General features: G+C 46.5%; 1 protein-coding gene across 9 annotated transcripts in view; it reads right to left on the reverse strand.

The window, feature by feature from the left end:
- Window positions 1–553: 553 nt before the first annotated feature.
- The window catches only part of MYO9A (myosin IXA), a 190100-nt gene continuing 174339 nt past the window's right edge, over window positions 554–16314 (reverse strand). For 8 of the 9 annotated variants that reach the window (XM_074880273.1, XM_074880274.1, XM_074880276.1 and 5 more), the window contains 14 exons: window positions 15978–16094; window positions 15113–15301; window positions 14091–14138; window positions 13333–13444; window positions 12434–12495; window positions 9926–10118; window positions 9233–9361; window positions 8777–8882; window positions 8169–8300; window positions 6939–7062; window positions 6044–6097; window positions 3700–3902; window positions 3363–3505; window positions 554–2964 (listed from right to left, as the gene is read on the reverse strand). In XM_074880273.1, coding sequence (XP_074736374.1) covers window positions 2483–2964; window positions 3363–3505; window positions 3700–3902; window positions 6044–6097; window positions 6939–7062; window positions 8169–8300; window positions 8777–8882; window positions 9233–9361; window positions 9926–10118; window positions 12434–12495; window positions 13333–13444; window positions 14091–14138; window positions 15113–15301; window positions 15978–16094 — 2094 coding nt within the window. In that variant the 3' untranslated portion in view covers window positions 554–2482. The remainder of the gene's footprint in view (window positions 2965–3362; window positions 3506–3699; window positions 3903–6043; window positions 6098–6938; window positions 7063–8168; window positions 8301–8776; window positions 8883–9232; window positions 9362–9925; window positions 10119–12433; window positions 12496–13332; window positions 13445–14090; window positions 14139–15112; window positions 15302–15977; window positions 16095–16314) is intronic. The other variant, XM_074880271.1, reaches the window with a different exon arrangement.

Raw genomic sequence — 16314 nt, forward strand, 5'->3', positions numbered from 1 at the left:
TCCCCCGATTCCTGGGGGGGTCCAGTGCTGACTGCTAGCTCAGCTCCTGCTGGGATCTTATACATATATATGCATATATTTCTTTTGTATATTTTTTCTTTATATATATATACACACACACACACACACACAAATATATATATAAAGAAATATATTTTCTATATATATTCTATATATATTTTATACAGTTATAGACATAAAGAAATAGAGAGAAAATATATAAACATATATTCTTTATATATGGTATATATATTTCTGATATATTTCTTTATATATAGAGAAATATACTCCATATAAAGAAATATAGACATATAAAGAAACATATATTTCTTTATACATATAGAAGAAATACATAAAAAATATAAAGAAATATACATTCTTTATATACAGTGTATTTCTTACGTATGTCTTTATATATATAAATATATAAAGAAATATGTATTCTTTGTATATAGAATACATTATATATTTCTTTATATAGAAATATACTAAAATATATAAAGAAATATGTATTCTTTATATATAGTATATCCCATATATATTTCTTTATATATAAAAGCATTATATATAAAAGAAATATAAAATATATAAAGAAACATTTATTCTTTATATACTTTTAGTTATACAGAGAATATATTTTTTATATTTTCTTTATATATAGAATATATATTATTTTAAATATATTTCCTTTATATATATAAAAAAAATATATATATAAGGGAAATATATATCTCTCAAAAGAAATACACACACATATATAGACACGTATCTGGAGGTGCTGCCTAAGCCAGACCCGCCGTCCCTGCTGCTCTTGTGCCACAAGGGCGAGAAAACTGAGGATGAGGAGGGAGCCCTTCCACCCACGCCCAGGGGCCTCCTTGCCTGGAGCCTGGCCACTTTGAGGGGAATTCCTGGGGTTTTAGACAAAGCGGCTCGAAAATGGCTAGTTTTGGCGCAGAGCACTGGGGATGCTCCTGTTACATCCAGCTCCGGGGAGGTTAGGGGTGACTCCCCAGAGCTTCCCCTTTGGTGGCCACCACCTGCCTTCCCAGCGCATCCTGGCATCCCGGGTCGGTCCCCAAATCCTATTTTCCCCTCTGGGGATGGCAAAATCCCATTTTCCCCCCCAATCATCCCCCCTGGGGGATGATTGACTTGGTCTGGCTCCGCTCCCGGGATGCAGCGCCAAGGTGGATGTTGTTCCCGCACCCCCACTCTCCCTGCGGCACCTATCGCCTTCCCCCATTGAAAAAAGTTAAAAAAAAAAAAAAAATTTAAAAACATAAAACAAAATAAAAATAAAACCCCAATAAATAAACCATCCCTCAAAAGAAACGGCCCTGTGGGCAGGGGGAGAGGGGACCGAAGGGCAGCTTGGCTAAACCTGGGAATGCAGGGATGCCTGGGAAAACACAAAATGCTCAGGAAAATTCAATTTTTTGGTATTTTCCCCCTTTTTGTGGCATTTTGGGAAAGGACAAGCCTCCACCTGCAATGCACAGCCCCTGTGAAAGGACAGATCCAGCCTTTATTGATCTAATTAGCACTCCGGGGCTCCTAATTTCACCTTTCCAGAGGTTTTCCAGTGCCCAGAGTTTCTCCGGGCACCACCGAGGGTGATGATGACACAGGAAGGATTAAGAGCTGAGTCGTTACCTGCGTTGCTAATTAGTCCTATCATGGGCACTGCTTTTAAATCATGCTAATTATACCTCCAGGCATTCCTTGTTCAAAAATAAAACTCAATGTATAGAGCAAGGCGGTAGCGGCAAGTGATGGATGGTGACACCGGTGGTGACACCGGCAGGACGGCTCAGCCTATCGCTTCCCTCCTCCTCGGCCAAAAAAATAATAATAATTATAAAAAAAAAAAAGTTCTGTCTGGGGAAAAATATTAAAAAAAAATAATATATATATTTACAACAAACTCCAGTAACCGGCATATAAACAAATATAGCTTCAAGTAGTCCTTGATTATTATTATTATTTTTTAATACTGATGGTCTCCAAAAAGAGAGGAAAGGTGGTTAGGTCATGTTAAAAAAAAAAAAAAAAGGTGATTTTTTGGCAGATTTTAACGCTTTTCCATGCGCTTGGCATTGGCGTGGATGAGGTGGTTAAAGCACGGAGGGCTTGGCTGGCTGGAGTGGAGCCGGCGCCGGCTCAGGATGCTCCCACAGGATTTTTACGCTTGGTTTTCTCCTACCGACAGGCGACGGCAATTCGGCACGAGGATTTGGCGGCGTGATGCTCCGAGATGCAGGATGCTCTGAGGGGAAGGGCGCAGAAGCTGGCCAGTGCCCCTCCATCCCCGGTCCAACCCCCCCAACCCATTAAGGCCACCGTTAAAACCATCCCCCACCGGCCTTTTTAATTAAGAATTCATCCTCCTGGCATTAACGAGGAAGCCATTGGGAGCACTGTCGGTGCTGGCGACAGGGAGGATGCTCCGGCGCGCGACGCAGCCCCGGGGTGGAGCATCTCAGACCATGAACTCGTTGCTCCCCAGGAGGACGAGGGGTTGGGCAGTGGCGCAGTCGGCCTCGGGGTTTCGCTTGCGTCCCCCCCCCACCCCCCCATCTGGGGGCTCTTTGGTTTTTGGGGGGGAAGTTTTCACGCTCTTCAGTTTCTGTTTGCCTTTCTCCGGGTTGAACGTCCCGCGGGTGGTGAACTGAGGCCGGTCCTCAGGATAACGGAGAGGTCCCACGAAGCCCTCAGGGCTTGCCCGGGTTTCGGGGGGCTCGCCGGACCCCCCTGCTCGGTAGAAAGGCGATTTGGAGTACATCTGGAAGCGCTTCCGGGGCAGGTGGGGCAAGCAGGAGGTGGACGATTGGGAGGAGGAGGAGGAGGAGATGGAGGCATCGGCTGGGTCCGCCGGGTCTGGCCGCATCCTGGGGTGCCTTCGCAGCCGGCTCGGCCCCTCCGCCTTGGCAGGGCGCAGGGAGGTAAGTGCTACGCTTCTCTCTAGGTGGGGGAAGGACGACCAGAGGATTAACACCCCGAAACCACCCAACACCTTGGTGCCGCTCCCCGGGGACATCCACCACTGAGGCAGGATGTTCCCAGCATCTCGCTGCAGGTAGCATCACCCAGGATGACGTAGCAGCACTGGAGGAGCACTCACCCCCCCATCAAACCTTTGATGCTACAAACCACCTCCCCAGGCCCATGTGTTTTAACCCTTAATTCCCCTCTTTACAACCATTTAAATTGCTATAGATCAAGAGCTATCAAAAAACCTGAGCAACCTGATGGAGTTGAAGATGTCCCTGCTCATTCCAGGGGGGTTGGACTAGATGATCTTTGAAGGTCCCTTCCAACCCAAACCATTCTATGATAAACCCAAGAACACCTGGATTTACCCGAACGATCGGAGATGGCTCCTTCGGAGTCAAAGTTCAAATTTTCAGAGCTGTCAGCAGTGCCGATGGAGGCTTCGGACTCGAGGGTTTCGTCATCGGAGGCGCGGGGCTCCAGTGTCAGCATCTCAAATGTCAGCTCCTCCCTGCCGAAACCAACCCAGTGCCATTGACCCAACGGAACCAAAAAGGTGGGGAGGAGAAGAAAGGGATGCATGTACGCCAAGATAACACGGAGGGATGGAGTCCTCCAGGTCACCCTGTGAGCAGCACATCAACGATGTGATGTCAAGCAACATCCACAGGTAACCTATAGCTGGGGGATGTGGATTAAACTCACTTTTCCTTCTGCAGGCTCTCAATCTGCTCAGTCAGCACCTTCTCCTCTTGCTGCATGGCCACTTGCTGCTGCTCCGTCACCTCCATCTCCATGGCTTCCTCGCTGCTCATGGTCTCCTCGGGGACATCCGTCACCGAGGGCAAGCGCACGGCAACGGGAGATGTCGGGCTGGGGTAGGCGCCGCGTCGCACACGTCCTTTGCCCTGAAGAGAGACAACGGTGTCACCACCACCGGCCAAGGTGATTTTGCAAACATCTCAGGTGCCAACCACACTGCTCTCCCAAGGAGTGAAGAAGATGGCCCTGGCCATCAGTGCTCAGTGTGCTGCTGGCGGTCGCACCCAGGACCCTCGAAAATCTCATCCCAGGCAGGGAGAGGTACCAGAAGGGCTCAACACGTTGGAGGGGGTGAGGATGGAGGTGGTGAGGATGGTGTTGATGGACCAGCTACCAGATGATGGGCCAGCTGATGGACCAAGCGCAACTTGGACTTCCAAGCAAGCCCGGCTGGTGGCAGGATGAGTTTCCGCAAAGCCCACAGCCCATGATGGGAAGCGTGATCTGTCAGGTGTCGCTGGCTTTGGGTGGGAGCATCACCAGGGCTTTGATTTCAGGGCACCTGGCTCCCGCTTTATCATTAGAGAGCGTCTTGCATCCTGCCCTCACCCACCCTTGGTATCTCCCGAGCATCACAAGGGTCTCCACTGACTCCTTTTGCAAATGGTAACTCACACCTAATCACACTGTCCATGCTCTGATATCATGCACAGGAGATCCAGAAACCAAGACCACCTCCCATGGTCCATTATAAGACAATAGATGTTAATTTTTGTGCCTGCAGTCAAATGGGGAGATTTAATGCAGCTCTGAAGAACCACCTGGGTATTTTAATATTAAAACTGACACCGAAAAAGGACTCATATGGGGGTAGTACATATGGAGGAATATTATATATGCAGCTGTTTTAATCTTTTGAGGACCAGCTCTACAGATCTACTCAACAGAGTGGAAATAAAAGATGGAGTTTTGGGTATGAGGGACACCATGGACATTAAAAAGCTTTTATCTTAACCGTTATTCATAACCAGACACATCTCATCTTCTAAATTCAGGATCCTGAACTAACCAGGATTTAGGAGATGTCAACAAGCCTGAGTCATGCCCATCACTTGCTGCCCTCCTCCTGACAACCATCACCCAGGATGAACCTGCACCTCCTTGCGGTTGAAGAGTTTGTTGCAACACAGCTTTTCTCCCCATAAGTCTATTTAAACCCTGCAGCTGGGGCATCCCAGGGTCTTCCTGATAACCGACGTGCCCAGAACAGGTTTGCAGGGTAAGGGAGCCTCCTTTTTTTCCTTTAGAAGTGAGATTTGCTCCATTTTACCCCTTTCATCCTTTAACATCAGAGACCTTTCTCTGGCAGCAAAGAACCCAGCGTTCTTCTGATGACACTTTCTCACGTGGGCTCCTGAGCTGAAGCGCAGCTACCTGAATCCTATTAGCCAAAACCCCTGAGATCCCAAAGATCCCACCGGCTCGTGGACTTAAGCCTCTGTGAAACGGCTTGCTTGCAAAACAGCATCAGGGGAGCAGAGCTCAAATTTTGCTCTTCTCCATCTCCTGACCCTCATGGATGCTGGAGGATAGGGAGAAGCATCATGGGCTGAACCTGGTAGGAGGGAAACAGCCCCACAATCATCCCCAAAAACCTGGAGGCACTTTTCTCACCCGTTGCGGTCTCGCTGGGAACTCAAACTCAAGCTGGGATGGAACTGGGGAGTATAGGGATTGCTGGACTCCTCCCAGTTCAGACCCAGCTGTCCTCACCTCGCGTTCAAGGTGGGGGCAGTGCTCCTCCTCCAAGAAGGTGGAGGAGACCTTTGATGCCTCGTGGTCTCTAAGGCATCTGAGCTGGGGGTTTTATCCACCATCTCAAGATACAGCAGCACTGTGAAAGCAACTTGATGCTGAAATGCATCCTGAGCAAGCAGAAATTGAGGAGGGAAAGAAAGGGATGAGTCAAGCAAAGCAAAGAAAGAGGGAAGCACAGGATGGAAGAAGAAAATAAAGTAGAAAAAAATTAAGTAGGAAAGAGAAAAGGGGTGGAAAGAGGTTTTGAGAGGAGCTGTTTGCAGGGATGGCCAAGCACTGGCCGTCCTGAACTCCTGCTGCCCGAGGGACCTGAGGGAGAAACGGTGTCCCTGACGAGTGGTGTCCGCTCAGGGACTGGACGGGCAACATCACGGACAATGGCCGGTGGGACGGGGCTGGAATGAGCGGCGGTGACACACAACGGAGGGACGCGGAGGCTGGCGCAGGGCGCGCCGCAGTTAATACATACCGGGATTGAACTGCGGGTTATGCTCATAAATCTAACTGCAATTAGTACGGGTTTCTGGATTAGAGAGGAGATGAAAAGGAAAGCAGAAGGTTAGAGTGCACATGCCGCCGCCCCTCCAAAAAACCCGTTTTTGATCATTTTTATGTGTGGTTTGTTTTTTGTTTTTTGGGGTTTTTTTGTTTGTTTTTTTTTTAACTGGGATGAGCAGGGCGGCTCTGCAGCACCAGCCCTACAACCTTGGGCAGTCCCTGCTTGGAACTCATCCCAAAAAAAGCAGGAGCAACATGTCCCTGAGGACCACAACGGGCAGGTCCAAGCAGAGGGGCCGCTCAGCTCCTTAGCCCAAGCCTGGGATGACCATGCTATGCCAAGTCCATCCCTCTCCTGCAGCCCAACAAGCCAAGCACAGTGTGAATCCACAGCCCGCCGGCCCCCCAGGAAGCATGGAAGCTCAATGAGATGGGTTTGAGGCTCCCAAAAAGGTGGTGCGGGAGCAGGGAAACCCTTTGGGGAGCTCATTTTGCGTTCAGATAATGCAACTGAGCATGAAAAAGGATGGTCCAGGTCTCCCATGGGGTGACATCAAGCTGGTCAATGAAAGGCTTGACTCAACCCAGGACCAAACAAACTCAAATGAAGGTGGAAACGTTGACCAGGAGCATCTGAGCTGGAGTGACCATGTTTCCACAGACCATTCCCACCTCTTCATGTTTTGGTATGACTCCCTGCAAAGGCGAGGAGCCACCACGGGGCTGAGGTGTCCCTGTCCTGGGGGAGATGGTGTGGGAGGTTGCGAGGGGTTTGGGAGGCTGGGGTAAGCAGGAGAAGATAAAGTAGAGTTGCTTCAGGGGCAAGGAGAGGACAGGAGGGGACAGAGACGGCTTTGGCATCTCACCATCGATCTGCGGATCAAGGAGAGGCGGCTCTTGGCTTTGTTCTCTGCAAACTCCAGGCTGTTGATGTCCTTGAGACGAGCCTTGTATTTGTTCATCTGCTCGACGACGATTAATTCTACACAACTAAGGGGAGAAAAAACCCAGAAGAAGACAAAATGGGAGGATGAAACAATTTGATCTGAGCTGTCTCTGTCTTGCCTGAAGATCTGCCCTGATGCAAAGGCACAGAGGGAGAAAGCTCCAGTGGGAACCCAAAAGGTGGTGGAAATTCCCCTACAAAGAGTAATAACGGGCTGTAGATGGATCGAGGAACTTGGACTAGAAAAATTAAAGACATCCAAGGATCTCACCGGAGAAATTTTCCCCTTTGAAAGAGTGATCAAGGAGATACAAAAACCTGGGGAAGGCAGGTTGCTACCAACTCGCCTGCACACGGTAATGCTGCAACAAGCTTGTTTAGCTGAGCTGACTGTTTAATGCTGTCAGGAGTGTGTTTGGGGAAAAAAAATAATCATTTCTGCATAATAAAATTAGAGGATGTGCTATGCTAAAGTCTAAGGGAGAAGCTACGAAGAAATCCTGTTGAAAGACAAGTGCTCCTACTAGCTGGGTCTCAAAGAATGTTCTGGTCTTCCACAATTTTAATACTTACTGGGGGTAAAACCACCTCTTTCAGAAGCCCAGCCCTTCACTGGATGGTTTCCATTATTATCATTGTCTCCATTATCTATTTTTAAATCTATTTAATATGAGCCACCTGAATTTGGGCAAGTGCTTCATTTTTTCTCTGTAAAACCTTTGCAATTATGTCAAATACCTTAAAGAGATCTAAGTACACACTATTCATATTGCTGCAGACCAAACAAGCTCACCTCCTCAGATAAAACTCACAAAATTAAGTAAGAATGAAGATCTGCTTGCCACAAATGGGATTAACTGTAAAACCACGTCAGCACAGGCTCCACCTTTTCCTGCTGAGATGTGTCGGGCAGGAGTGCAAGTTAATCTGCTCTTATGGATCCTTCATCACTTTAAAATCCCCATTCAACAACCTCCTTGGGATTGAGAGAATATGAAATACCTTCATGAAGGTGCATTGAATACGTGTTTATAATTTCCATGCTAAAGCACTCTATTCTTGAGCCATTTGACCGCACTAAGGGTTATCAGGTGTGAGTGGTGACATGGTAATGGTTATGGAGCTGGATCATCCAGCACCACGTTCTTACGTGGTTGTTTTACTGATGTCCTGAACACTCTGCAGCGGGTCCGTTGTATCGGGGCAGCGGAGGATACAGGGAGCAAAGACGATGGCCAAGGCATTGGCTGACATGCGATTGGTCTCTTCTTGGAGGGCAATCCTAACAAAATAGGGATTAAGAGAGAAGTCAGAGGTGAAGGCACCTCCTCTACACCTCGCCACGGATGAATAGGAGACGACATTCCTATAGTGCAATCTAGCTCTGCTAGCAAGCACGCTCCTCTGCCCTTGTCTTTGCTCTGCTCGATGGAGAAAGCCAAACCTGAAGACATCTCAGGTGTTCCCAAGGCAGGCAAAGAACTGGTATTTTCCACCCAAAAAACCTGTCCCTGCAGTGGTGAGAGGCACCATGGACCCACAGGCACCACGAGTGACCAGAGAACTGTGGAGGTTGCTCATTGATACAAGCATCATTTGCAGAAACAGCTCTGCGGCCACCTCCTGGAAGACATGGTGGACCTGAAAGCTCTTCCCTTTCCCTTGCCCACCTGCTTTCAGTCTCAGCTATTTTGGTACGAAGGATGCCTGAGCGTCCTCCCCTTGCCCTTTGCCCAAAGCTGCCCTGGCCCAACATACCTCACCAAGTGGAAGATGAGACGCTCCAAGGTGCTGAGATGGGTGCGGGAGAGCTGGTCGATGACTGAATACACTCCCCGCACTGTCTCCTTCCTCTCCTGGAGGCCTGTGGAAAAAGCACCAGCATTTAGGGACGGCTTCTACTTCTTCCTCCTATTTAAAACCATACCTTCTTAATGCTTACTTACTTTTACTACTTAAAAGATGGATCTTCTGGCTAACGGTTTGGGCTCAAATCTGCTGAACTGTGACGCAAATGTGCGCCACCACAGGGCGAGACTGAACTGCCCGTGGCTTTGCATAAAAAACCCCTTATAGCCAAAACATCAGGCTTTGAAACCATAATTTAGCAAAAACAGCTGCTTTGGGCCCAAAGAGTAAATAAAAAGTTCAGCACTAAAAGTTGCCACCGTTTCCCTCCGCCAAGGGAATAGGATAGTGAAGGAGACTCCTTACCCATCGCCCGCAGAAACTCCTCGTAGAGCTCAAAGGTCATGAGAGGGTTGGGCAGATCTCGGAGCCACTGCTTGAACACACTGGCGATGACGTGGATGTTATAGTCATCTAAATTCACATTATCAATGTCTGAGTTTGGCAGCAGGTTGAGGTAAAAAGAAAAAACCAAGAGGCAACGGTCAGTGTGAAGCCATTAGTGACGCCAGAGGGTTGGACTAGATGACCTTTAAAGGTCCTTTCCAACCTAAACCATTCTATGATAAGGTACTCCTCTGTGAGAGAAAATGTTCATGTGCCACCCCAAAACCACACTGCGTTTAACGGCAAGAAATCCAGCACCTGATGTCAGCTCCACATGTTAAAACTAGAGAAAAATGCATTTTCCAGGGCAAGTAATCTTAGGTGGGACCAGGATTTCTTTTCTTGCTGGCATCAATTTTTACAGTGTAAGCAAGGCTGTGCTTTCACTCAACTAGAATTAATTTCTCATGTATTGCACCCAAAAAAGCATGAGTTGGTGACTTGAGCTTTGGTTGGAGATGTGAAAGCATCACTTGCACAGCCTACCGTTGGGGAAGGCAGGACTGCTCCCTTGTTTCACCCCAATGAAGCATCCCACCTTCCTTACATCCAACCTTGCTGTTGCAGAGATTTTTCTCCCTGTGGGGTGGGTTTTTTTTTTCATTCCTTTACCTGTATCAAGTCCTTGTCGCAGCTCCTTAATCTTGTTGGTGGACCCTGATTTTCTGTAAATACCCTCTGTGTACAGCCCGTGCATTTCGATGTAGTTGATGAGCTTCTCCACCAGCACGGGCACTGCTCGCTCCTCGCTGGTCAACCGGGAGAGCTCCACACCGAACTGCCGAGATGAGAGTTCAGGATCATACTGAAGAGGAAAAGGAAAAAAAGGTTTTTAAAATCCTTTTAGGAAGCAATGCTGGTGCAGTTCAGACTGCTATTCAGACTTCTTCAGCTGATCCAGGTGATGTGCAAGTTAGTCTAACGAATGAGGACAGGACAGCCAGCAAAGTACATCTTGCAATGCTAAATCAGTCTCTGGACCAATTATGACCTGAAGTCATAAAAGTTTGGATTTTCTTTCTTTAACCATCCCACTGTGGTTATATTCTCAGCCTGGCAGAGCCAACGCAGCTGGGCATGGTCCTCCTGCACCTCATGCTCTTCCGGCATGATCTCCAGGGATAATTTCACTTCACAAAGAGGATGCACAAAGCAGAACAGGAAAATTTGATTCTCAGGTACTTAGATCAACTCGCAGCATTGGCAATGACAAAATGTCTGTGAACAAACATGATGCCAAAATAAGAGCATGAAAAAAAAATCTACATCTGTCAGGAAAAACCCTTTTGCTGGCTGCAAACACTCACTGGAGATTTGATATCTAACAAATTCAAACGTCAGCAAAGTCCTCCTGCACAGAAGATTCCGGGTGGGAAAAGTCAAAAGACCCAGTAAAATTTTGACACAAATGCCTGGCCCCGGCAAAAGGAACATGAGATGGCACATGCTGCAACCCAGTCATCAGCAAGATGGTGGTGACCATGACCCAGGACACAGCTCCCCTTATAACCACTCCTGCTTCTTTGCTTTTCCCATTCAATGTCATCCTTTCATCGATCTTCTCAACCTTATGAGAAGATGTGGGGAAGATGCCCATGTTGTTTCATACTCTAGGGAAAAAAACACTCAGGAACTTCAATGGTTGGACTGGATGATCTTCAAGGTCTTTTCCAACCTAGACAATTCTGTGATTCTGTCCCAGCTACCAGTTGAAATTCATCACCTGCTGTTCAACCAGCCTGCTTGGCTGCCAAAACCATCAGCAAATGCGATGCCACAAAACCCATGTTTGGTCCTCTAAGATGAGGACCAAGCGTGGGTGAAAGCAATTCTATGGCCAATCAAGAGAGATAAGCTTGGTGTTCGCTCAAGTTCACAATAGATCTGGAGAAACAGATCCAGTCTGGGACAAGGGTAACAGTTACAAAATCAACCGTAGCCAGAAAATAAAGACCTCTTCCTCAAAAACATAATAGATGGTTTGATGGTGGCTCCCCATTGCTGAAAACAACCCTAAAAACGTTAACCCACCCAGCACAGACAAGCCAGAGGCTTCCTAGAGAAGGTCCTCCAACTGCCCAAGTGGAAAGCTACCATGGAGAAACGATGAACTCGCTTCCTTGGGTACAGCACAAAAACTTCATTGTGCAGAGAAACCCCAAGAAATGAGAAGGCTCCAAACATCTCTGAGCTTCTCTGAAAAATAATCATCAGAGATCTCATTGAACTTCCCAGATTTTAGAGCAGAAACTCATATGAGGCGTTCTCAGCTCTTGCAGAAATACTGCTAGAAAGGGAAAGAGTGCAGCAAAAATACTATATATATTCAAAATACAATTATATTAAAAAAAAAAATATCTTCAATGTATATATTCTGATTATTTCTTGGGAAAAATGTAATCATGCAGCTTTACAGAGGCTGTGTATTATAGAGGTTGTTCTTCCTCAAGAAGCTTCCCAGGGAGCTGATAAAGCTTTGCACATGTTATTATCCTGGCTTGTTTTGGGCAAAAAATAAACTATTTAAAAGAAAAAACACCAAATCTTGATGATTCCCTGTTAGACGGGGTGAACGGCTGCATTCCTTCACTGTCCTCCATACCCTTAAACCCAGCAAACAATATTTAATTCCCCTCTAAGGAGGACGGTGAGTGCTTGAGCATCCTCCACTCACCCTTCCTCGCTCAGCTGTAATGATGCTGCTGTTTGGGAAATGCACCATGAGCCTGAGCAGGGACCAGTGGGGTTAAGAATAACCCTTATTTCCAAGAATAACCCTACATTTAAGAATAACCCCACATTTCCAAGTCCTTAAAAACTATAAAATGAGGCTGCTTTCTATTATTCTGTGTGGTTACAAGGCAGGGAACATCACTGCGACGTCTGCTGCATGACCAGGCAGATAAATAGTGATGCATCGCTGTGTTATCCCAAAATACATGCAAACACCGAAGCACTGGTTGGAGACACCTCCAGGGATCTCTGGTCCAAGCTCCTTCTCAAAAGAGAGTTATTTCCAGCATTATATCAAGCTCTGTGCCTGCAAACATTTTTTTATACAAGTTTGGGATCACCGTCTGAAAGGTATTTAATGAAAGAAAAAGAATGAGACACATTTACCTTTTTGGAGCACTTGGTCGTGGTTTTAAGACAGCACTTCTTGTGACAAGCATATTTACATACTGCAACAAAGAAAAACAGTATTTAACAATGCAGTAAATCAGATCACTGGAGAAATATGAATTAAGCAGCTCCTCACAGGACTAGCGTGTCAAAAACACGTTGAGTTTGCAGTTTCCAGGGGCCAAGTCTATATTAGGTCGACTCAAACAGAAAAAAAAATGAAGCCTTTTATTTTAAAGGTCTCAGATTTAAGTCCCTGAAACATTAAAAAAACCCCTGATAGATCAACTTGGAAAATAATCCGTAAGTCACACTGAGCCATCAGACATGAACACCCTCTAAGAGGTTCAAAATAGCACCTAATCTGTATTATTCCTGCACTGGATATCAGCCTGAAATACTCCAGGGTTGACACAATCAAAGAAATGTTGGAAAAAACCAAAGCGATGGATCAACCTTTCCCATCAGTCCTCCTCCATTTTCCTGATCTCCCCAAAAATTCATGTGCCTGGAGGTCTAACAGGCTAAGCCAAATGAATTCACCGTGGTCATGAGACCCACATAGGGCACGTTTGCCATACCCAACTTACCATCCTTCTTACCGTAACACTTAAATATGGTTCCATTCTATGGGATGTCCACACGGCCTTATGGGATAAGATGTGTAACGCAAAGCTCTCACGCACAAAACAAACTGTGCCACAAGGACTGGAACGACTGCTGGGATGGAATCACTAGTTGACTTTAGAAACCCACCCCAAAAGCTCTTCTAATGTTAAAAAACCCAGTTATTTGAGAGTGGGGTTGCAGGAAACAGCAGCAAACAGCTTTCAAAATCCGAAACCTCATCACTGTGATACAAGCACATGAAAAAAGACCAAAGAGAGCATGCTTACATTTACAAACAGAAGCCCTGTCCATTATCCAGATCAAGGAGGAACAATATTCACAGTAGGTGGGGATGCTGTACTGGGTCGCCTTAAAAATGTGTCCATTGTGCTCTTCCACCTGCAACAACAGAAGTTGGGTGGTGAGAAAAAGTAAATGGGTGCTTAGTCTGCTGCAAAACGGAGAGCTCTCCAACTTTTAGGTGTTATTTGCTTTTATTTGCTATTTTTGTTTCCTTTTCAGGCCAGTAACCCCACAGCCAACCCAAACAGACATCCAGCCTGTATGGGAACCAAACCATCACGAAGCAGGTTAGAAACTGTGTTTGACTGAGGTTGGCTGGTCAACTTATCCATGTTAAGAAGGTCTTGTATGCATCCATGGCCCCTTTTTGCTCTGCACCTGCATCCTTCCTAGTACTATCATACCCTTTAGGAAAAAAAGGAGATGTAATCTCCTACACCTCTGATATTAGAGATGTAAACCACACACTATAAGTTTATGCAGAAACCCAGAACAACACTTCCTGTTTCGCTCTTAGTTCTTCTATAATAACCCTTGACATTACATTTACTGTCTTGACTGATCTGGGACATGATCCTTGATCAAGCAAACCAAATCCACCTCGTCCATCTTCCTGGCATGTCCTTTCAAGGCTGCAAGTTCATTACAGTGTGATGTTCAGATCTCGGGTCTCTTACTGCTCGTCATTCTGGCCACAAGAACATTAATTATTTAATGCGCAGGCACAGAGTGCTCAACTCACCACATCTGTTTCTTTTTTTCTTCTCTTTTTCCGTTCTGTTTTTGGCACCTAGTATTAGAAAGAGATTTAAGTGTATTTATGGGCAATTTCCCCATGTAAAGCATACAAAGGGCTCATATCTAACGTTGCCTACTGCTTTCCAGCCCCATCCTCTGGTGCACCTGCAGCCCCAGGAGAGTCACTCTCCTATGGACCACCCTGTTTTCAGGAATCTCCTGGACAACTGTCCTCATCTTCATCTCAGAGTTGAGATTAGCTGCTGCTCTAACTCCAAGTCCAGCATCAGTGACCTAAAGCTCTCCCATCTCGTGCAAGACACCCAAGGAATACATGGCACAGCACTGCAGCCAGAGCTGATGCTCAGCCTGCTCCAAATAAAACCTTTCTGGAGAGAAGGCTGGGAAGGACTCAGAGCAGAAGAGCCAGAAGGTAGGATATTTGTACAATAAACTCCATCTCTCAAGCCCAGCCTGAGACCCCGTGGTTGTCCTCACAGACAATATGGAACAGAAAGCAAGGAGATCAGATTTGTGAAAGGCACACTGCAAGCTCTGACTGCTCTAAAAACTTTACCTACCCCGAGGTCAGCCACTGCCCATGTCCCATTCCCCTGCAACCCAACTGATGTGAATTATGTGGTCACTTTGGAAGAGGTCAAGAGACTAAGAAACCTTGTATCTCTTTCGTTTTCCTTCAAGGATTGCATAAAACCCCAAAATCTAAAAACAAAGCACCAGGAACTGCCTTTCCAACCATCCACAGATGGCTGCAGCTTTGCCCTGAAGACAGCATCTACGCATTGGCATTGGCCAAGGCCCAGCTCAGCCCAGATGTGAACTGGGGTTTGCTGAGCCCAGTGAAACACAACCAATGAATCACGCCTTGCATGCTGGCTTATGTTGTCCACCTCAGCTTAAATCTGAGGAGAATACAGCAGAGGTTGCCATGTGTCTACAGAGAGCACAACCCCATGGAAAGAGAGTTCACAAATCTTCAAGGGTCTTAAGAAAAGTGTCAACTACCTTCACCGCAGTGTAGTCCAGGGGTTTGTACTCTATCATATATTCATCCAGGAAGACTTTGAAGGTATTGACCCAGACTTTAACTGGAGACTCACTCCAGTCTCTCTGTTCAAGCCTCATGGTCTTCTCCAGAATCTGCTCGAATAAGGCGTAGAGGTCCTTATAGCGGATGCTTTTCCCATCATCCATCTTTTAAGGAAACAGAAGCAAAAAGAAAAGCAATTTTTATACACCCCAGACTGCCTTTTCTGCTCCAATTATTTCAGCCTGACCGCCTTCCAACTGCCCAGGGAAAGTCCAGACATGATTAAAAGAAGGAAAAAAGCACCATCTAATAGAGAGTTGTTTCATGACCTTCGGTGGGGTGGCTTCTCAGTGCGCAGAGCAGGAGAATGTTAAGTCTTAGAGGGAACTTTTTGTACAATCTCACCAATAAAATAGCTTTTTTTGATCACTGTGATCATAAGCTGTAACAATCATGGCTCAGATTCAGAAGTAGCAGAAGAGCAGAGCTCTGTGTTGTTCACACGTCTCCAGCACTTGCAAAGTAACAAAGGTTTCCAGGCACTTTGGGTGGCAAATAGGAGCTTATTGACTTTCTGTCATCTCCCATTTGACTGGGAGCACGCCGTAACAAGGAGATCAGAAATCACCACTCAATGTATATTGAGAGCTGGCTAATGAGAAAGAGTTAGTCCAAATTTACAGCTCATGAGACTGAATAGAAAGGAAGAGCATCCATCCTTTGGGATGAGCAGACCAGGAATGGAAGGCTCGGCAATGTGTCCACCACCAGGAGAACCCAGAGCATCTCTGGATGTTTCTCCTGGAGGTGGAAGTTCTCACCTGTCATCCAGTCACTTACCGCCAATGCCGAGGAGTAAAAGCTGAAGATGTTTTGTCGGAATTCCTTCAGCGCTTTCTTGAACACGACATCCACCAGTGTGTCCTTCTTGCTGTCCTCGTTATCCAGTTCATTCATCTGGGAAACCAAAGGGGTTTATGCACCCATGCCACTTTTGCTACGGCAGAGCACTGTGTGAGATGAAGCAGCACTAACGAGCAGCTGCTCCACAGTGGGCAGATGATGTTTCTCCTGCATGAAAACTCGAAACACGAGGATTTCCCTGCAGCCTTCAACTTCTGCCCTCCTAGGTCACCTATTTCTGATGACACCAGGGGCAGCTCAAAGCAATGGAAGC

This window comes from Strix uralensis, chromosome 11, assembly GCF_047716275.1.
Source record: "Strix uralensis isolate ZFMK-TIS-50842 chromosome 11, bStrUra1, whole genome shotgun sequence".
NCBI classification, from domain to species: domain Eukaryota; kingdom Metazoa; phylum Chordata; class Aves; order Strigiformes; family Strigidae; genus Strix; species Strix uralensis.